The sequence below is a fragment of the Xyrauchen texanus genome, chromosome 36, assembly GCF_025860055.1.
Source record: "Xyrauchen texanus isolate HMW12.3.18 chromosome 36, RBS_HiC_50CHRs, whole genome shotgun sequence".
In the NCBI taxonomy this organism is placed as follows: Eukaryota; Metazoa; Chordata; class Actinopteri; order Cypriniformes; family Catostomidae; genus Xyrauchen; species Xyrauchen texanus.
The window spans coordinates 6,207,087-6,229,692 of NC_068311.1; the positions used below are offsets into that span (position 1 = coordinate 6,207,087).

The 22,606-nt window shown below is 39.7% G+C and overlaps 1 protein-coding gene across 11 annotated transcripts in view; it reads left to right on the forward strand.

The window, feature by feature from the left end:
- Positions 1-22,606, forward strand: part of robo2 (roundabout, axon guidance receptor, homolog 2 (Drosophila)) — a 572,271-nt gene that overhangs the window by 472,074 nt on the left and 77,591 nt on the right. For 8 of the 11 annotated variants that reach the window (XM_052106908.1, XM_052106906.1, XM_052106907.1 and 5 more), the window contains 7 exons: positions 1,372-1,529; positions 4,306-4,426; positions 4,949-5,087; positions 10,951-11,087; positions 12,893-12,904; positions 15,961-16,085; positions 17,391-17,562. In XM_052106908.1, the coding sequence (XP_051962868.1) occupies positions 1,372-1,529; positions 4,306-4,426; positions 4,949-5,087; positions 10,951-11,087; positions 12,893-12,904; positions 15,961-16,085; positions 17,391-17,562 (864 nt within the window). The remainder of the gene's footprint in view (positions 1-1,371; positions 1,530-4,305; positions 4,427-4,948; positions 5,088-10,950; positions 11,088-12,892; positions 12,905-15,960; positions 16,086-17,390; positions 17,563-22,606) is intronic. The other 3 variants (XM_052106909.1, XM_052106911.1, XM_052106915.1) reach the window with 1 other exon arrangement.

Genomic DNA, 22,606 nt, shown 5'->3' on the forward strand with positions numbered 1-22,606 from the left:
TTATTATTTCACCGTTTTACTCTGTTGTGCTTACAAATGCTGTATTATTTTACAAAAACGTAGAAGTATAGTTCCTTTAAAATTTGAATTCTGTCATTATATACTCACCCATGTGTCGTTCCAAACCCATATGACTTTCCTTCATCCATGACACACAAAATGAAATGTTCAGCAGAATGTTAGGGACTTCTAGCCTTATAATTCATTACATTGCATCTTTCATCCATACAATGAAAGTAAATGGTGACTGCGGCTCTGTCAAGTAAATTCTTACATTTTTGACACAAAGCACAGCAAAATCAATGTCAGCTTTAAACCTTTTAACCAATCAGATTAATCTGAGTGAGTGAGAATCATATTTACTGTACATATACAAAATTATACTGAGTGTTTATGTTAGCAATGATTTATGAGAGTTGATATAGTTTATTAGCATAATCAAAGGTAATATTGTAAATACTGATGTGCAGTCACATGTGTGTTTACTGTATTTTGGCTATTTTAGAGTGACTAAAAATGTCAGATTTCAGAGTCAGAACTATCTGCTTTATTATTTTTAAGTAATAAGTTATTTTAAAGTTTCAACTGTACCTACTGTGTAAATTGTTATCTATTAACACAAGATCTGTTGACAAATTCTTCCTTTTATCTCACTCAGTTCAATGCCACAGTATAATTACTGCTATTAAGTTATTTATTAATGCGTTAGTGTTTAGATGTGAAGATGTTGTGTACAGATGTGTTGATTAATCCAATGTATTTATTTATTGCTGATAATGAGGTGACCTTATATATGTTTTACGGTGTTGGGTTCATTGCTACATTAGTCATGGCTGGAGGCTTAGTAGTGAAGATGAAAGGGTGAGCATGGGTGATTAATTGGCACAGATTTACACGCCCACCCACCGACTGTGTATTTGTGTGTGTGTGTTCATCAACCAAATGCATAAGAGTGACAGAATGCTGGAGGGCATAAAATCTCTCTCTTTCTATCTGTCTTTGTTTGTTCTCCTTTCTCGATATAGAACACCATTAATTAATTAACACACACACACACACGCACACAACACACACAGTGTGATGTATGCCGTCTATCATTACCATGACCTTAAAATACTTTACGTAACTTTCAAACAGGTGTCTTTCCACTCCCCTATTTGATGTGAGCGAACATTCGAAAGCTGTTAAAGCGTGATAGCCGTTTAGAGGACTTAATGAAATGACATCTGTTTCAGCACAAAAGAACATTTTATTTGTGCCCCAGGGATTGTAAGCATGACTAAATTTGCAAATGGTTAAAGAACTAATGAATGCAAAAGTAGCTAATTCTCTTTCACTATTTTTCTCTCTCTTTTGCTTTTTCTCTCTCAGTGTTACGAGATGATTTCAGACAGAACCCAACAGACGTGGTGGTGGCTGCTGGAGAACCAGCCATCTTGGAGTGCGTCCCCCCTCGTGGACACCCGGAACCCACCATCTACTGGAAGAAAGACAAAGTTAGGATTGATGAGAAGGATGACAGGATCAAGGTAAGTACTGGATATAGGTGCTTTTCAAGTGATTGTATTGTGTTTATTAAAACACAAGACATGTCCAAAAATGTGCCATGACAGAAATGTGTTTTTCAATCTAGTTCTAAATGATTCAAACTAAACTAGAAGAAGAAGATCACGTTTCCTTCTAAGACAAAGTGGGAAATTTGGCTTCACAAAGCCTTGCCTGAAAGTTGAATAAAATATAAGTAGCATTAAAGGATAGACAGACAGACAGACAGACAGACAGACAGACAGACAGATAGATAGACAGATAGATAGATAGATAGATAGATAGATAGATAGATAGATAGATAGATAGACAGATAGATAGATAGATAGATAGATAATCAAGTCCCACAAAGTCGCTACATTATAAAGCGTTACAAACCCAAGAACTGAATCCTGAAAAAAGTCCCCTCAGTCAGCTGGTTCTGAGACTCACTAACCCAGTTAACAGTACTAACACTAACCAGCCTCAGACCAGCACTGCTTTAAAACCAAACATCAGAATAAATCAGATCATCAAACAATCTCAAATCACCTATCTGGAACATTGGGATCAAGAAACTAAAACACAAAGCAAATTACAATTCTATCGGACTCTAAAATAAAAGTATGAATTGGAAGAGTATCTCCTGACTGTCAGAGATACAAAGCAGAGACAGATCCTGAGCAAGTACAGGCTCAGTGAGCACAGTCTCGCATCGAGAGAGGCAGACACAGAAAAACATGGTTACCCAGAGAAGAAAGGGTGTGTGCTCACTGTACAACAGGTGAGGTTGAGACAGAGGTGCACTTTCTCCTTTACTGCCCAAAATGTAAAGATACAAGGGACATTTATATAGATAAATTAACAAACAGCATAGACAAATTTATAACCATGACAGAACAAGATAAAAATTATATAATACTTGGAGAGGGACACACAGACACAGGGACACACACTGGCTGCAAGATACATTTAATGTGTCACAGCCTGAGAGACAGTGGGTGAATATGTGTTATGTGTTTTACCCCCGTGTGTCACCCCAATGTTTATGTGTGATAGATAGATAGATAGACAGACAGACAGACAGACAGACAGCCGGATGGATAGATAGATAGATAGATAGATAGATAGATAGATAGATAGATAGATAGATAGATAGATAGATAGATAGATAGATAGATAGATAGATAGATAGACAAACGGACGGACGGATGATATAGATAGATAAACAGACAGACGGACGGATGGACAGATGGATGGACAGAGAGACGGCCAGATGGATACAGAGAGAGAGAGAGAGAGAGAGAGAGAGAGAGAGAGAGAGATAGATAGATAGATAGATAGATAGATAGATAGATAGATAGATAGATAGACAGAGAGACAGTCAGACAGACACCCAGATGGACGGACGGACAGATGAGATGGATAGAAAGATAGATAGATAGATAGATGGATGGACAGAGAGATGGCCAGATGGAGACAGAGAGAGAGAGAGAGTGATAGACAGAAAGACAGACAGACAGACAGACAGACAGACAGACAGACAGACAGACAGACGGACAGATGGATGGATGGATAGAGAGACAGCCAGATGGATACAGAGAGAGTGATAGATAGATAGAAAGATAGACAGACAGACAGACAGACAGACGGACAGATGGATGGATAGAGAGACAGCCAGATGGATACAGAGAGAGTGATAGATAGATAGAAAGATAGACAGAGAGACAGACAGACGGACGGACGGACTGATGAGATAGATAGATAGATAGATAGACAGACAGACAGACAGACAGACAGACAGACAGACAGACAGATGGATGGATGGACAGATGGATGGACAGAGAGATGGCCAGATTGATACAGAGAGAGAGAGAGAGATAGATAGATAGATAGATAGACGGAAGGACGGATGATATAGATAGATAGATAGATAGATAGACAGACAGACGGACGGACGGACGGACGGACGGACGGACGGACGGACGGATGATATAGATAGATAAACAGACAGACAGACAGACGGACAGATGGATGGATAGAGAGACAGCCAGATAGATACAGAGAGAGTGATAGAAAGATAGACAGAGAGACAGACAGAGAGACAGACGGATGGACGGACGGATGAGATAGATAGATAGATAGACAGACAGACAGACAGACAGTCAGACAGATGGATGGATGGATGGACAGATGGATGGACAGAGAGATGGCCAGATTGATACAGAGAGAGAGAGAGAGAGAGAGAGATAGATAGACGGAAGGACAGACAATATAGATAGATAGACAGACAGACAGACAGATGGATGGATGGACAGAGAGATGGCCAGATGGATACAGAGAGAGAGAGAGAGAGAGAGATAGATAGATAGATAGACGGAAGGACGGACGATATAGATAGATAGATAGATAGATAGATAGATAGATAGATAGATAGATAGATAGATAGATAGATAGATAGATAGATAGATAGATAGATAGATAGATAGATAGATGGATAGACAGACGGACAGATGGAGGGATGGACGAATAGATACAGGGAGAGAGGGATAGACAGACAGACAGACATACTGTATGGTCAGAAGATACAGAGAGAGAGCGATATATAGATGGATGGATTTGAGACCAGAGAAAGTCATGAAGTTTAGAAATGCTCAATTCACTTAAGAATAAAATTTGAGTTTTGAGTTTTCATTTAATCGTTTTAAATCTGTTTTCTAAGTTCTAAGTTGCCATTTAAAATTTGTAGCACTGTTGTAATGTTGTGATATTCCCCTTCAGATCCGTGGAGGGAAGCTGATGATCACAAACACGAGGAAGAGTGACACTGGCATATATATCTGCGTGGGCACCAACATGGTCGGTGAGAGAGACAGCGAGACTGCCCAGGTCACCGTGTTTGGTATGCACCATCTGTGATCTCTGTTTTTACATTTTGAATTTGATCAAAAGATATTTACAGTGCACACAAGCTCGACATTTTTATAATTCTGTGGCAATTAAACCTAAGCTATGTTTAGCATTCTGAACACAGCTCTTAGAGCTTTCCAAACCTCAAACAAGACATACAACTTAAACAATGTTTGAGTCATGCTCCATAAATGCGTAACATCCCAGCTCAAAGATAAGCTTTTGTTAGCTAGCAAATTTGAATGATACATGGAGCAATTTGATGGATGGAATCGTGATGTTTTTCCATCGTGAGAGAATGTGTCATGCTTAATCCCTCTTTTATGCCTGTGAATTCATGTTAGTCATAAAACATGCTGGGACAAACAAGCATATCACATTCTTACTCAATAACACAGACTGCTGTAAGAGCCAATGTTCTATCTGTCTGAGTTAGTCAGCATTGAGTCACAACGAGTAAACAAATTATTTTTGCATTTCTTAAGTCCTTTTCCCATCTGTGTGTCTTTTACAGAGAGGCCAACGTTTCTACGGCGGCCCATTAACCAGGTGGTTCTGGAAGAGGAAGCGGTGGAATTTCGCTGTCAGGTGCAGGGAGACCCACAGCCCTCAGTTCGCTGGAAAAAAGATGAAATTGACATCCCCCGCGGGAGGTGAGACAGGGACACGCAGGCAGAGACATCTGCCAATCTGAAGCATTATTTTGAACCTCTTTTCAAGCAGCCTGTAATGCATGTGTTGAACTCCATGCTGGGGCCCATTTGAAGAAAACATGCGCTCTGTCGTGAGGTCCCCTGCTGATAATATAAGCTTGAGATGCGTGATGGACCTAAGTGGTTGGGAATTTTTTTATTTGCTCCGTGCTGAGGCCCTGAGGTAAAAACAGGTGAGCTCACAGATATTCAGGTGAGACTGCAGGTGGACGGTGCAGGTGAGGTTCTGGCATTGGAAAAGAGAAGTCACACAGCCTCAGGCTTCTTTATTCAAACTCCGATGGAGAGATAAAGGGAGAGAGAAGGAAAGGATGAAAATGGTTTTGACCAAGATCACCCTTCAGGCAATACAAAAAAGGATTTAGTCATGTACCAGATAAATTGTGTCAACACCACTACATTTTGGATCGAATTCAGTGAAAAACGTCAACCTATTGCTTTAGTTTTTGGCTGTTTGGAATAGTATACTAACATACAAATTTATCATGCTGTTTTGCAGTATATAGTATGTATGCACAATATCCAAATTTTCTGTATGCATAGAATACCAAGATGACCTACTGTAGTACATAAACAAAAATAAAAAAAACGTTATTTGACGTGACTGCCAATGGTTAAAACATGTAACAACAAAATTAAATGGCAAATGCAAAATAACAGTTTTTCTTTTTATATATATATATATATATACTAAATCCAACACGATGAGGTCATGTGACAACAATGTTGCATACTACTGCTTAAATAATTTATTTTGGATTTATGCCTATTGTTTCACTCTTAAAAACAATATTAGGCAGCACACAGTACACTGTATACTGTGCAGCATACAGAAAATATTAAGCTACTCTTATCTATTTCATTTACTGGTCAATATAATGCGCAACAGTGCCAATCTACTTTTTAAGCCGTTGGTCACGGAAGTATTTTTCCCGTTCATTTTGTTCATAGTAGTTTCACAAAATCCTTTGAAAAAACGTTCTAAGTGATGAACCACACCTACATACAGCATGAGACGATTGTAAAGCATTTAATTTACATTTGTAAGGCGCTGTCTTCACTAAAGGTTCGCTAGCTGTTACATTTTTAACCTGTTGATACGCAATTCCCCCGCACGCGGTGGTGACGTCACTCTACTTACATTTAATATATCATTTACCGTCTATAAATGTAATTAATGTTAACAAATTATACATATTGTCTAAGGCTTCAACGTTGATATCCGATCTCTGTTTCACGATAGCAATGCCCCAGAAACAGCAATTTAGATATTTGTGCCAGGAGTACAAATGAAAACATGCAATATCAAAACGGGACTTCATACCTTTGTTATGAAAATGTGATCGCCAGATGAATCCAGATTGCCATACTTGGGTCAATTGTCTATGACAAGTGTTCATTGAAAAACATCCACTAGCACTTTGTGGCAATAAAAGTGAAGAATCTGAGAAATATTGATATATTCTCCATTGTTTACATAAGATCTCGTCTGGAAGAATTACCCTGTGTCGTCGTTCTTCAACAAACTATGCAATCTGAGCAGCATTCATGACGTAAAACTGTATATGATCTTATATATTAGTCTCATAAACAAAACGAGCCCATCTCCAAAGTCTATTTTTCAAAATGCGGCGTAGTTTTATTCATAATAGCCAAGCAGTGCCGTCAAGAGATTGTGTCATCTTGAAAGGCGGAGCCTTAATTTTACTCTGTACGCTTCCATCGATTTACAGAGAAAAAAAGCTTGCAGGAACCTCATTTTTTGTTAGATCATCTTCAAATTTGAAACATTACTTCTTTATACTTCTGGCTTTGAGAACATTTTATTTCTGGGTTGTCTTGGTACTTTTTTATTGTTTTTTTAGATGATTAAAACATGTTCAGCACAAAATATTTCCATTACTATAAACTTCAGCATCTCTAACTTTAAGAAATAACAACATATATTGGAACTGAAACTTGGGAAATAAAGCCCAAAGTGTCTTCTTTCAAAAGATACTACAACTGTGTCCATTCTCCAAAGGGTCCAGTAAATACAACCAGGTATGAAAAAAGTTCAGATATGTAATTTTCATGGTTTGTGCTCAAAAAGGGGGTGCGTATCAACAGGTTAATTATTTACAATTGTTTTGTTGGACCAGCAACACAGCTAGGTAACTTCACCCCTTCCGATACCTAAGGCAAGCAGCGTTAACATACTACATGCACTACTTACTGTACACTTCAAATTTATGTAGGATAGTGCAGAAGTGTTGGGGATGCACCTATAAGTAATAGCATGTTACTCTTTTGCAAGTGTATTATTTCTGATGAAATATCTTGCAGGTGAGTTCTGAGAAAGTGGCAGTCATTGAATCAAAACAGCATTAAAGATAGACAGCTCCAAACATGCCTGGGTGTGTGTGTCCTCAGTCGACAGATAAGGATGTGGGGAGCGGCTGGGTTTTTTGAGTGCTATCATGCCTTGTTTGCTTGTCCGTGACTCTGATATGGTATGGGTCACCAGGCCACGAGCACTTACAAGCACACACAGAATAAATAAACCGCGTGTACCTTTCCCACATCACCCATATCTGAACCGATTTCAGACGGCTCCTATTTGGAGTACATTGGAATGTAATGAGAGCTCTAGAACAAATCTGGTTGATTTTGTTCAATACTTTTTAAAGGAATAATTCACCAAAACTTGCATAATATCTCAAGTCTTCTGAAGCTGTGACAGCCATGTGTGAGAAACAGAATGACATATTTAAACCAATGCATATTCAAACAAATTTCATTTTTATTTTGGATAAATGGTTCCTTTAAGAGTTTAATAATACTTCATTGTTAGACCATTGTTGTCATCCATCACAATTATATTCCTATAGTGTATTTGCTTAACTGAAAAAATTCAGAAATATTAAGATATAATTACTTTCCCACTTTCCTTTCAATAGATCACAATTGTCGTCTGTGAAGGTTTTGCCCATTTGTGTGAAGAGTTTTCTTGGTTTATTCGTTTTGTAAGTAACAATTAAATGAATCTACATTATTCAGCTGTCATATAAAACAGACATAGTAATTAATTCAAGTGAGCACTAAAATCACTCTATCTGTCAGGTAATTATTCAACATGGCTCTTCTCTTTTCTTTGCAAGAAACATATCAAGAAATTGATTAGGTTTACCGAAAGAAACAATGACAATCTAATAATTAAATAACTCACAGACTTGCGGCACATAATTACAACAAGACCCATACTAGACCAAACGCATGTCTGGTGGTCTTATTTTATTTCCTGTCTCTGAAAAAGCAGATTATTTTAATTTTGACATTCTCAGCTGTCCCCTGTCGTGCGAAGTCGCTTGTATTCTCTCTCGTTTTCTCGTCCCGCCTCTCTCTCCACTGATTATGTAGATGTCTGACTTCAAAGAGCTTGCGTATTTGGATAGATAACGGGTTGGCAACCAGTTGACCTTTAGGTTATACAATCACACAGAGACACGCACAACCTTCATAAGTATTGTCTCAGAAGTGGCGCTACACGTTAACCCATCGCACGTAATATTAGTAGCAATTTCTTGGGAAATGACAACTTTTGGAAGACACAGACAGAACATATAGAAAACTTAGCCTACATGCAAAGCCCCTTGTCTTTGAAAAATATAATGTTTGCTTCATTGTTCTTGTCCTTAATGAATAGTTCACCTAACATGCAAACTGCCATTTACTTACTATGATATACATCCGAATCCATCTTCACTGGAAAGCTTTCCCTCCGCCATTGCTTTCAGATCTCATTTGTGCTCGATCATATTCAGACTTACACCTGTTTTTGGATTAGGGTTAGGTGTTAGGGTAAGGTCAAGGGTTTTAGGGTAAGTATATGATGAAAGAATTTTACATTTTGGGTGAACTAAACTATTATTCACAGTACATGTGACACGGTTTCAAGTAGCAACTTTTGTAAGGGCATGTCAGGTTTACAGGAATTAAGCTAATATTGTTTGAGCAAAAACGGTGGTTGATGACACTGTGCAGAAGCTAAACACGGCAATGTATCAAATGTCTTACTAACAGAGCCTCTGGCAAAGTCTGACGAGATTGGAGACAGAAAGAGGGAAAGAGAGGGAGATTAAAGCAACAACATAAACAGATGCAAATCAGATTTTCAACCACTAAGAATAAATATTGCATGAAACAAGCCTGATAAAATGAGAAACACACTTGCACAGACACACACAGAAACGGTAGTTCTTTTTCTGCACTTTTTCTGAGAGCAAAATCTGTTCTCTATTAGCAAAGGAATGCTATTACACATGGAACAAGGCAATGCTGAGGAGTACAGTACACTCTATTGGCCTCTAAACAGCACACATACGCAAATGATGTGGCTTGTATTGCTGACAGATGGGTGTAAACAAATGCACAGCTCTGAGTCGTTTCTTATAGATAATGTGTACTTTGGAGCTCAGATTTTCTGTGAATGTCTGTTCCAAATGGCGTGGTGTTAGTTTGAGGAGTTAATGAGTTCATATCTCAGATCTATGTTTTGTGAATTTCTTCAGTGCTCATATCAAGTAGAAGAAAAACTACAAATTCTGTGGCATTTAGTCAGTGTTATTAGCCATCAAGCTCACAAAACTGAATCCTCCATTGATCTGCATTCAAATTCAGAGCGTTTTACATCTCATTGGAGAATTTTTACACTCTGGAGAGTAATTTGTTATTAAAACTGAGAGTTGCAAGGATTCATACGTGTGACGTTTTTTTAAATCCTCAACCCGTAACATTTGCTTGAGATTGGCCCATTCCGAACTGCGCTTGGAAAGAAACAGGTGCCGTCTATGCTCTGCTTCAGCAGTTGTCTAGACCTCTGCCCATATGGTTAAAAAAACATACGAGTCATTTATTTGTCCGTTATTGGTAGCCAGCGTTCCGGGATCCTCCTGTCAAATTTGCCAAATCTGACACCTTTCCTCAGCCCTGCTTTCTACGGAAAGGTGGATCTCGAGTGATAGACAGCAGACAGCGTGTTGTCTAGCTGTCAGACAAATTCCACCATGACACAACTCTCACACACACAAGAACTCCCGATTATAGCAACATACTACAAAGAAGACAAACCTGCAAGGCTTCACTTCAAACACATACTCACGCACAGCTCATCACCTTTGGCTGTCAGTCTCCAGGACATAGTCCTCCTGAAGTAGCGGAGAGCTGCCAGAAAGGTGGAGATCAATAAGACTGGATTCAACATCTCAAATCCCTCTCTGACCTGGAATCGGCCTGTCTCTCTGATCAGCTCAAATATACGCCCCTTCACACACACACACACACACGGGCGCATTGGATGCCTCATTAATATTGTAAATATCTGTGGTTCCAGTTGAAAGCCTCCTCCTTCTCTGTAGAGAGTGTGTCATTGTTGAATAATTGATCTTGCGCTGTCAGTAATGAAAGAGTAACTTATGAAAATACTTCTGTTTGACATATTTCTAATTTAATACAGTTTCCGGTTCCATTATACATTATAGTGTCAGCATGACAATTCGAGTAAAACGTGAATTTCGAAATTGATTTGTAATTGGTATGTCCCTCTTTTGCTGAAATATGCACTCGAGCTGGCATGGACTCTTGGAAATTTGTGTAAACCTGATGATCCATATTATCCCAGCATGATTTGAGAATGTGCCAAAGAGCATCTTGTTTGCTTTAATTGAAGCAAGTAAATCTGACCTTTTGAAGTATGGAGTTGTTGAACCCCACTCTCTCGATATCTACAGTATATTGCTATAATCTCCTGTAATATGTGTTTCAGGTATGATATTAAATATGATAAGGATCACTATGTGCTGAGGATAAAGAAGGCAGTAGCAGGGGATGAAGGGACCTTCACCTGCGTGGCGGAGAACCGAGTGGGCAAAATGGAGGCATCCGCCACCCTCACGGTTAGAGGTCAGTGAATGTCCAAGACACCCATCCACGTTATTTCACTCCACTTTAAAACTTCACCAGGGGTTCGGTGGCTTTCGGGAGGGTGCCATACATCAAAATATTCCCAAAAGCATTTCCTTCTAAATGTTTTAAAGCAACTATTGTAATCACCTAGATCAAATGCTCCTGATATCATTATTGATACTTGTTTTTAATTTCTTGATTATTATTATTCTGTGCCTTCCATCTCAATCAGAAGCATATAAAGAATTTGGTTATTTTCACCCTGTTGAGAGAGTTGCTTATCTATATTAAATAAATAAAAAAATCCTAGAGAAGAAAACAAAACCTAACATTAGTGTGATACAGAGATCCAACAGTGTGTTTGTGCTGATATGGGCTATTTGACTCTATTGTAAGGCTTCCCTTCACTGGAATCAATAGTGGTGTAATGCATTTTGCCATAGTCTCTGTCTAAAAGAGTGAGATAACCTTCTGCCGGGCCGCAAATTAACTCCTGAAGTTTAATTTAAGTGGGGGCTGATCTTGCCTTGAGCATTATTCCTTTTTATTATTTACACCCCCTAGAATGGAGGCCACCAACCTCCCTTTACACACACACACACACACACACACACACACACACACACACACACTATCTCTACTCTTCCACCGTGGCTCTGGAGCCCAAACCAGGGAAACCATTTCACAGTTTACTGGTGCAGACCGACCTCGCAAAGCCTAGCCCGGGTGGGCAAGGTTAATAAAAATTATTATTTTTTGCTCACAGTAATCTGCCTCTTTCACCTTCCACCTCTTCTCCGTTTCTCTTCTCTCCTCACCACATTAATTCAAACTGCTTAGATGCTCCATGGAGGGTTTTAAAACCGCACGTGGGGGTTTCGGTGGCCTTCATAAGGGGGCTGACACTGCCAATGGGGACTGACGTCAATTTTCAGCCCTTTTGAAAGTGGGATTTACAAGCTGGTAGAGTTCAGCCGTGAAGGGATGTGTGGTGATGCAGAGTTGAGGGATTTTCAACAGGCCTGCTTTCAAGAGAGCGAGAGAGAGGAGAGAGAAAATGAAGGAAAGGAGAGGACAGGTCTCCAAGTGTGATTGCCCGCTCTTAATGTCAATATGGCATCAACCCCCTCGACAGCTGAACTACTGCATACAATATGATTCTTTTCTTTGTCAGCTAGTTTCTTTCTCTCCTTTTCTCTCTGCACCTCTCTCTTCCTTGCCCATTCTGTAAATATTGCCCATATATGTCTTCTGTAAATATATCTTGCTGGTTCAGCCTCTGTGCAGAGATCTGTGTTTATAGACCTCATGATTGCAGGTGAAACAGATTTCATAGTAGAGTACCCAAATTGTATCCCAGACAAGCCCCAAAATTTAATGACATCTTAAGAAAAGAGATTCCTGTCGAGGAGACATTAGAGGACCGTTGGGTTGGTTTTTCTCAGCAGCCCTCAATACATTACTGACACGTAACAGCAGATATTGCATTACTTGGCCACACAAGTAATGCATTGCATTTATCCTCTGCTACATGCATCTCTGCTGTGAAATATGTCTTTACTACCAACACTGTGCTGAAAAAAAAAAAACACATTGCCATTGTTCATTCTGAATATGATTTATTTTGTTCTTACTTGTTTTCACTTTCTTCTTTGTCCGTCCTTTGTGTGTGTGTGTGTGTGTGTGTGTGTGTGTGTGTGTGTGTGTGTGTGTGTGTGTGTGTGTGTGTGTGTGTGTGTTTCTGTCTTTTGTTCATTTTTTGTGTATTGTTTTTTGTTCACTCCACCATTTTATGTATTCAGCTCGCCCTGTTGGTAAGTACCCATCACAGTCACTCCTCCATACTGCATGTTTTCCCTCTGCCTTCTGTACACCTTCCTCCCTACCTGCTACACAAATACACACACGCACATACACACACACACGCACTGAAGTATTTAAACTCTTGAACTAACCCGGTAGAGGTTCATGGTTATTCTTCATTACTTCCTTTACCATGCTTATGTACTTCCTCAGGTAATATTCAGTGTAGCATTGTATACCTTACTAACCTGTGGATGTACTAACAACCTCTTTTAAAGAGCTCTGTCTTGATAGCACTGCCCATAACGCTTATTAAATGATTGTGTGTGTGTGGATGGGGTAGGCTGGGGTTATGGATGGGAAGTGGGTTTGAGTGTGTTTTGCTTAAAGCTTTGTGACATTCTCCAAAATCAAATACAGCATTTCCCCCTTAAAAACAAGCACAACCATCTGGAAGGACATACATTTGGAAATTGATAGAGTTAAATATATATGTATATATTTATATATATTATGGTTTGTCAGTCTGTGTTTTTCAATCAGACACTTCAAAACAATGTGTTCCAGCATTCTGAGAGGGTCTTCAATTAGTCATTTCAGTTTCTGTTGCTTTTTCCATCTGAGAGAGAACGCATGTGTTTCCTCTTCTCATATGTGTTTGCAAGTGTTTACATACAGCTCTTAGATGTGTGTTTAGTTGTGAAGTCAGGACAGATGTGTTCAGTCATTAATTAAATATGGGATCTGATCAGCCATTCAGCTGTCAGAGAGCTGTATCCACCCAGCAGACACTTACCAATGAAAAGAGCCTAGTGCTAGGACATTTTACAATAAAACATGAAATGCAATCACAGTTTATTTATTACTAGATTTGTTCTACTCTTTATAATTCTGTAAGGAACAAATAGGCTTGGGGCATGAGTGTCTGTACAGGTTTGCCTATACTTGTGAGGGCCAAATGTTTGAAAATGTTCTCATGTTGAGAACCGACTTGATTGGACACAAGTAGTCTTCACTGTTTGAAATGCTTATAAACTGACTAAACCATATTTTGCATGAAATCAAATAATATCAACAGGTTTGTGTGAGGACCAGTTTAATGATAGGGGTAGGTTATTGTAAATATAATTATCTTAGTGTGAAAACCATTGCAGTTTTCCTCACTAATATAGCCTATAAGATCTGTGTGTTTGTGTGCTTCCCCACAAAGTCAGCCAAAGAGGGCTTTAACACTCAACAGTGTACGTCCAAGTCATTAAACAGTCACTTTGAGTGAGTGGCATCAGTAAATGGCCATCTTTCGTGCCCAGTGCGAAAAAGCTTTGGAGTAGAATGAAACTGGTCCAAACTATGATTTAAAGTCTTAGTGTGTTGCCCAAACTCAAAGTGCAACACCAACACACGCCCAGATTGGGAAGCCTGTAAATTTTCCACCATCAGTAACTTGCCCGAATGTGTCTGCTTTAGTCAAGTACAGCCTCACAAAAGGGGATAAGTCACATAAATCACAAACACTTGCAGACTTCCCTTGTCCATAGTTGCCAGCTGTATCAATAGTACCCGGGCTCATTTAGGGATCAAAATAGAGGGGAGCGTGTTTTTTGCTGTCAGACCCCTTTCTTCTGTTGATTGGCATACTATGAGTAATGGTTCACCCATGCAAGTTATTTCACTCCACTTAGAGATTTAAAACTTCACCAGGGGTTCGGTGGCTTTCGGGAGGGTGCCATACATCAAAATATTCCCAAAATCCATCATCTAGACTTATTGTTATAGCTGCCAATTTAAAACTAACACAACAAGGAAATACTAAATTTTCTTGATTGTTGTTATTTTTGGTCCAAGATCTTGACATATTTTGAAGCTCATTAATAATAAGGATAATAATTTTAACAGTAATACCTACTGTGTTTGCCTTTTTGGTTTAAATGATTGATTATAGAGTCCAGAGTCCAGAGATGCTGGCAGAAGCAAATCTATCTCATTTCTTTTTTTTTCAATATAAAGACCATTGCAACATTCTTGAAACCCAAATGTAAATGCTCCAGTGAGTTCTACTACTCTGCCGTAGCATTTTATCTTCTCACAACCTCCTCCTGCCATGTCTTGCCTTTGAAGACACAGATAAACCAACTTGTTTTGACTGTTGGTGCCCTAACCTTCTCATTAATGAGAAAGTAGTAGTGACTCAATGTCAAGGGTAAAATTTGGATTTGTCTTCCTGAATTTTGATGTCATTTTAAGGTCAGGTTAGACAGGGTAAGCAGGGAAGATGGTACTTTTAATTGGTTTATTTGAATTTGCTCTGCAGGAATGTTGGCTAAGTTTCTGTGCTGGGTGACTTGAGAGGTTAAAATACTTGGCTAAGTGTGAGGCATGAGGTGATGGGAAATTCACAATCTGTGAGAACTTGACTGGGGCTGGCACTTAGAAAAGAGAATGACTTCCATTTGAATATAAATAGCAAGTTCAATCTTTTCCAAGCTTGTTCAACTTTGGGCCTTTGCTTGCCTTTTACAGTTTGCATAGATAATGATGGAAAGGTTCAGTATGGGAGTATAAGCTGCTTTGTGTTCTTTGAATAGAGTTGTCCATTTAAAGGTTACATTCACCCAAAAGTGAAAAGTCATCATTTACACCAGATAATTGTTTCCACCCATGTTCAAGGTGTGGCATCCTCACATACTATAACTTCTCTGTGTGTCCTAACCGGAATGACCCACCCTTCTCTCTGGTGTTGTGACTGCAGTACAGCCATGCCTGAAAGCTGCCTGTCATTCATTCGGTGCAGCCCACCATGGCCCCACCTGGATGAATGGCTTCCTGTTGCTGTCCTTGCTGTTTGTGGTCAAAGCAAACAGATCAACCGAGAGATCAAATTCTGTCGTAAATGGACTGATGCATGGAAGCTCTGTCTCAGTGACCTTGGCAGCCAATGCCTGTGGATGCCTGACATTCCCAGTGGCTGCCAGTGTGTGTGTGTGTGTGTGTGTGCAGTCTGTTTGTTTGCATCTGAGTGTTGATGTGATGGTGTAACGTTTATTTATTTTTTCGGTTCTTGACTCAGCCGCACCGCAGTTCGTGATCAGGCCACGAGACCAGATTGTGGCGCAGGGACGCACCGCCACTTTCCCCTGTGAGACCAAAGGGAACCCACAACCAGCAGTCTTCTGGCAGAAAGAGGGCAGCCAGGTAAAACACATCACTTATCAAAGTAGGAGGGAGCAAAATACAGTTTAAAATGATATACCAGTTGTTTAAAATTATGTTCTGTTTGAAATGTGTCCAATTGTAGAAATATTCAAGTATCACACTATGACCTCAATGTAAATGTCCTCAGGAATGAATAATAACACATTTGTCAACTGTGCGTTTATATCTGCTGTACAGTCACCAAAAGGTTAGTTATTGTTAAATATTATTATATAGTTATTGACCAAAAATCAACCAGAATATCACTAGATAGTTTTTACAACAAACAAACTATTACATTTGCTCATACTTATGGTTTTGTCTTAGCCTGTTCCAGAACCTGCTCCAAACCTATGCTTTCTTTTGGTGGGAATAAACCTATAAATGGCTTACTTATACGTAGGTGTCTCTGTATATTAAGCTGAGGTATGCAGAAGTGTTTTAACATTGAGAAAATGACACACTTCACCTTTAAGTAAGATATGAAAGTATTTGTTAAAAGGCAACATTAAAGCAGTTATTGAGTCATTAGGGCCGAGAGAAGCCTCTCAGACACACTTGTTGATAATGGACCCGGCATCTATAATTTGTTAGATGCTAATTAAAAAAAAAAAAAAAAAAACAGCATTTGGAGCATAATTTGGAGCATTAAAGTAATTAGGTGTAATTGAATCCGGCTAATGCCTTTAGTTGTTTGTCGGTCGCCTATGATGACTAAAAGCAAAAGAGAGAAAATTAAAGGATGGGTAGTGAGATCTCCAGGATATAAAACCTGAGGTGGATGTGAGGCCTCATCGATGATGGCCATTATTGAACCTCGCTCGTTATCTCCCATAATTAAGAAATGTCTAAACCGACTACTGCTGGTGAAATAGCTTTGAACCACCTGGCCACCTCCCTTTCCAACAGATTTCATTTCAAACACAGCAGCCACGTCAGACAAAGTGAGTAAACAATGCACCCCAGTGCAATTATGGGAGTCATTTAGACACAATGGATACTCGCAGTAAGGTATATACACACTTAGGGTTAGCTTAACTGTTACAAAGAGTTCTTTCTCTAGTGAGACATTGTGTCAAGCAATTTTAAATGTTATAGTAGAGCCATAGTAATTCCTTTGGAAATTGTTGAAAATACATTGATAATTTCCTTTTTGTTGTACAAGAATGTCACTCTAGGGGAGTGTTTCTATTCAAAGAGGTAACAGCTTGGCACAAACAATTCAAAAACTGCAGGTTCCAGGTAGAAAATTTCTCCTAAAACGCTTTTCTTTTGTCTTCTTTGTCTCTTCTTTCCTTTGTGCAGAACCTCCTATTTCCAAATCAGTTGCAGCAACCCAACAGTCGATTCTCTGTGTCGCCCAGCGGAGATCTCACCATCACCACAATCCAGCGGGCTGACGCAGGGTATTATATCTGCCAGGCCCTGACAGTTGCGGGTAGCATCCTGGCCAAAGCCCAGCTTGAAGTCACAGACGGTAAGCACTGGGGCAGACCGGAGCACAACCGGGCTTCGGGAATGTGGAAGTGGTTCTTGGCTGGCCAATGTTTCTTTTTTGCTTTTTGGTTTATAGTTGCAGGACTGTTTTGTTGTTTGTTTTTCTTATTTATATCTAGTTTTACAATGCATGTCATACGTTTTATTTCAGCTCCATCTTTATAAGATCTTCCTGCAGCCACAAATGTTATTTTCCAGGCCAAAATGTAAACTTGAAAATTTTAGCAAAATGGCACCCACGTTCCCCCACACATGATTATTCGTGTGGTGGCTTCACATTATTCTCTGCGAAATCTACGCACAACACACCAAGTGCCCCACCAAGAGCGAACCACATTATAGCGACCACAAGGAGGTTACTGCATTTGACACTACCCTCCCTAGCAACCGGGCCAATTTGATTGCTGAGACCTGGCTCAGCACACCCTGGATGCATACTCGGGACCCCAGGGGTGGTAGTCAGCGAGATTATTAAAATGATTGTTTTTGCATCATTGCCAAAAATTTTGATATATATATATATATATATTCGGCCTGCGGCTTAATCACAGTGATGATGTAGGGCCATATTTAGATTTTCGGAAGGTAATTGGTATTTTAATTCACCAAAGTGGCATTCAACTGATCACAAAGTATATTCAGGACATTACTGATGTAAAAAACAATGCCATCACTATTTGAAAAAGTTATTTTTGATCAAATCTAGACTGGCCCCATTTCCAGCAGCCATCACTCCAACACCTAATGATGTTATTTAACATCATTAAATAAAGGTTTACATTTTGAGTTGCCACAGTATGCAATCGACTGGCATGTCTTAAGGCAAAAAAGAAACCGCTTTCTCTATAAACTCATCATACAAAGATTTCATACAAAGGTGTACACTACAGTCTTCAAAGACAAAGGACAACTGGCTCTAAACAATAGGACACGTATAGCATTGTCTCTATTTTGAGCAATAGATGCCTCACATGTCCTCAGCTGAGATTTTCATTGAATTCTGCCCGCTAAACACCAATTTCATGTACAAAAGTAAAGAGAAGACACAGGGGTGCAGGCCTTATGGGAAGAATTGCAAAGAGAAAGCCACTTTTGAAACAGGAAAACTAAAAGAAAAGGTTAGAGTGGGCAAAAAATGCAGACATTGGACAACAGATAAATGGAAAATAGTGTTCCCCTTCTGTCACTCACTTGACGTTGTGTCGAATGAAGTGACACAAGGGGTCTTCCTGGGACGCCAAACGTACCTCTGAACCTGAGAAAAGGCCAATGTCAAGTTGGCAGACAGAATTTGCATGCCCCACCCCGGACCTACTGGTATAAAGGGAAGCAGGGCAGCGAGTGCCAGTCAGAATTTTTCTTTGGAGCCGAATGGTTGTGCAACAACAAGCTGAAGTTCACCACTGTTTCACTCACCTCTGTCAGCGAGAAGCATTGCTGTTGGATCTACAGCGCGTTTCTAGCGGCCGTTCTCTCTCTCTGCATGCTGTGCAGTCTATGCCTCTGGGTGCTTCGACAGCGCTTTTCACTGTTAAAAGAGTGTTCTCCTAAAATAGTTTTGATTTCTCTAAAAGAGTTTGAGTTTTCCACTCACAAAAGAGCAATACACAGCGGCATTGAACGTCCTTTTCAGGATGCATCTTTTTCAAGATCCCTTTCCGCCCCTGTGTTGTTCCTGGATGTGGTCGATTTCTCTCCAAGACTGACAGCCACAGACGCTGCCTCATGTGTCTGGGCAGCAATCACACTGAGGCGGCATTCGTGGATGGCTCATGTAGTCACTGCGAGAACATGACCATGGCAGCGTTGCAGTCGCGGCTCTCCTTCCTCAAGGTGAATGCCACTTCAGCCATCCACCCCCCCACCCCCCCATCGCTCCTTCTTCCCATGGGATTGAGCAAGACCCGGCTGGTGATGAAGGCGATATGGGGATAACGATAGGCTCGGTTTCGCCAGGTAAATCCCCACGAACCACCCACCCCCCGACATGCTCGCTCGCTTCCGTCTGAGCTGGAGATGAGTTCGGCTTGCCTCACAGCCAGCCGGCATTCTCCCTTGAGGCCTTGGACTTGGATGATGACATCACCACTGCATCGGACAGCATCCAGGCGTCTGACGTGGAAGACTTGACTGGGCTGCCACCTTCGGGCCAGCCTGCCCAGTCTGAGGCGGACGCGCAGATGGCTGACATGCTTGCCCGGGCTGCCATGAGCGTGGGCTTGGACTGGAGCCCTCCGTCCTCCCCACAGCCTTCGCGGCTTGACGACTAGTACCTCGGCTCCGGGAGCTGCTCACAGCCACGCCCCCCTCATACCATTCTTCCCGGAAGTGCATGATGAGCTGACGTGGTCGTGGAGGGCACCTTTACTGCCCATAACCGACCACATGATGTTATAGATCTTAACCCTGTTGAGCTTTTCCTGGATCAGCTAGACTGTAAGGTGCATGAGAAGTGCACAACAAGACAGCCACATCTGTGGCAAGTGTTACAGGAAGCGTGGGGTGAAATGTCACCTGAGTAACTGGACAAAATGACAGATAGAATGCCAAGGATCTGCTAAGCTGTCATTGCTGCATGTGGAGGATTTTTTGATGAGAAATCTTTCCATAAGAGCAAAATCTGCACATTACTCCAAACGTAAGGCTGCCAGTGTGTGTGTGTGTGTGTGTGTGTGTATATATATATATATATATATATATATATATATATATATATATATATATATACAGTATTTTTATTTTTGCTAATAATTTTCCCAAATTTGTTTGCATTATATAGTCATTTTCCAAAACCGTCCTGATTATTTTTTATTAAAATGATCGTTTTACATCATTTTAAAAATTAGTTAACTGACAGAAAAACTCTATTTTATTATTTCACATCTCTCTCTGTCTCTCTCTTCCCACCCTCCCTTCCAGCTCTCTTTCATTTTCTGTCATTCAAAAGTCAGCCTACACTTTTCATATCCCAAACAAACGAAGGCCTCGATTCCTAACACAAACGATAAATGAAAGATAAATGTCATAAGAAAACTACTTCTATTGCCTTTGGATCCACATTAAGAGCTGAATTGGAATCTGGCCTTGAGATATCTCCACGCTGCATTGATGTTTGCAATGAATAGCAAGCCCGATGACCCTGAATTCTGCTCGCATTTAAATATTACAGGAGCACGTCTCTGTGAACTTCTTCTGACAGGAGGAAAACTTCATTTCAGTTTGAAGAGGGAGTGAAAACATGCGTCCTTCAAAATTTCAGATACTGGTGATGGAAAAATGTCTTTGGCAACAATAGCGAGTTGAGGGTTGTGTAAGAAATATATATATATATATATATATATATATATATATATATATATATATATATATATATTTATATTTATTTTTTTTATTTATTTTTTTTTTTCAAATGAGAAAGTGGAATAAAGTCACTTTGTGTGAAATTTCAAACTATATCTTCAGTCTAATATGTGACCGCTGCTGTGGTTGACTGCAAAATATACAAATTATGAAATCTCACCTTCAGCATTTGACCTAAACTGTTTTCCACAAATAGGGTGCACTGTGGTGTTCCATTACTGTTACACAAATTCCAAGGATTTTTCTTTCCATAACTATTAGATTAAATTGTGTTATTATTATTTTTAAATTGTGACTCCTAAGAAGTAACATAATTTGGACACATCTGCAGCATGGCGGAAATACATGTGAATGATCTTGAACAAAAATTCCAGAGTTGTAGGAATTCCTCATGCTTTGCCATTATTTTACCAAAGTTATTGTAAAAAACTAAATCAAACAAATAATGTATTATTTAATTTAAGGTAAATATAAGTTTATCAATAGCAACAAGCCAGCATTTGGTTACAAACTATCTTGTCAGAATGATTTTTACTATTATTATTTGTATAAATATTGCCTCTTAATGTTTATTGCTAAAATTAGTTCAGGGTTTTAACTGTATAAAATTCTGTATAAAAGGTGAACTTTTACATAAACTGAACAGAAAATATAAAACGGCTCCCTGAGGTTGATGATCAACATTTTCTGAAGTCTAATCATCCCTTTCACTGACCATCTGTTGAAAAAGCAAAAAAATTTTTTTTTAGGTGTTATTTTCTACACTATTCATGTACATGCTAGCAAAGAGCTCTGACTCAGAATGGAGCATTTGAGAGATGTTTTGGAGGATGACAGGTAGTGATGAGAAGGAGGAGGTCACGGCCACACCTGCACTGCAGGAAGAGTGTGATTTAGTGGCTGTTGAGGTGCCAAAGGCTCCGGACAGGTTCAAGGAGATATTTGATGAAAAATATCTGGTGCCAGACGGCATCAAGGCCTTCATGCTGTCCACAACTCTCCTTTCAGCTGAACATCACTCCACGTCGGTCTGACACACACCCACACACACACACACACACATTGGTGGGGCAATCCTTATGAGGACTCTCCATAGACATAATGATTTTTATACTGTACAAACTATAGATTCTATCCCCTAAACCTAACCCTCACAAAAAAAAAATTACATTTTAAAAACATAGTTTAGTATCTTTTTAAGCGATTTGAATTATAGGGACACTAGAAATGTCCTCATAAACCACATTTATAGCATAATACCCTTGTAATTACCAGTTTATAACCTAAAAAATGCCCTTGTAAACCACCCAATCCACCCGCCCAAACACACACTCACACTCACACATACTCACACACACACACACACACACATATATACACACACACTCACACTCACACACACACACACACACACATATACACACACATATACACACTCACACACCATACCAACTAGTCTCAGCGGACACTCAGGTTATATCAACCAAATTTGAAATGTCATACTGAACACATACAATACATTTTTTGTTTGGTTACATTAATAAATAAGCAGTCTGGCAGACGCTTTTATCCAAAGTGATTTACAGTACACTTATTACAGGTTCAATGCACCTGGAGGTTTTCACTCAAGGGCTCAATGTTGATAGATCCTTGCAGGTTTCAAA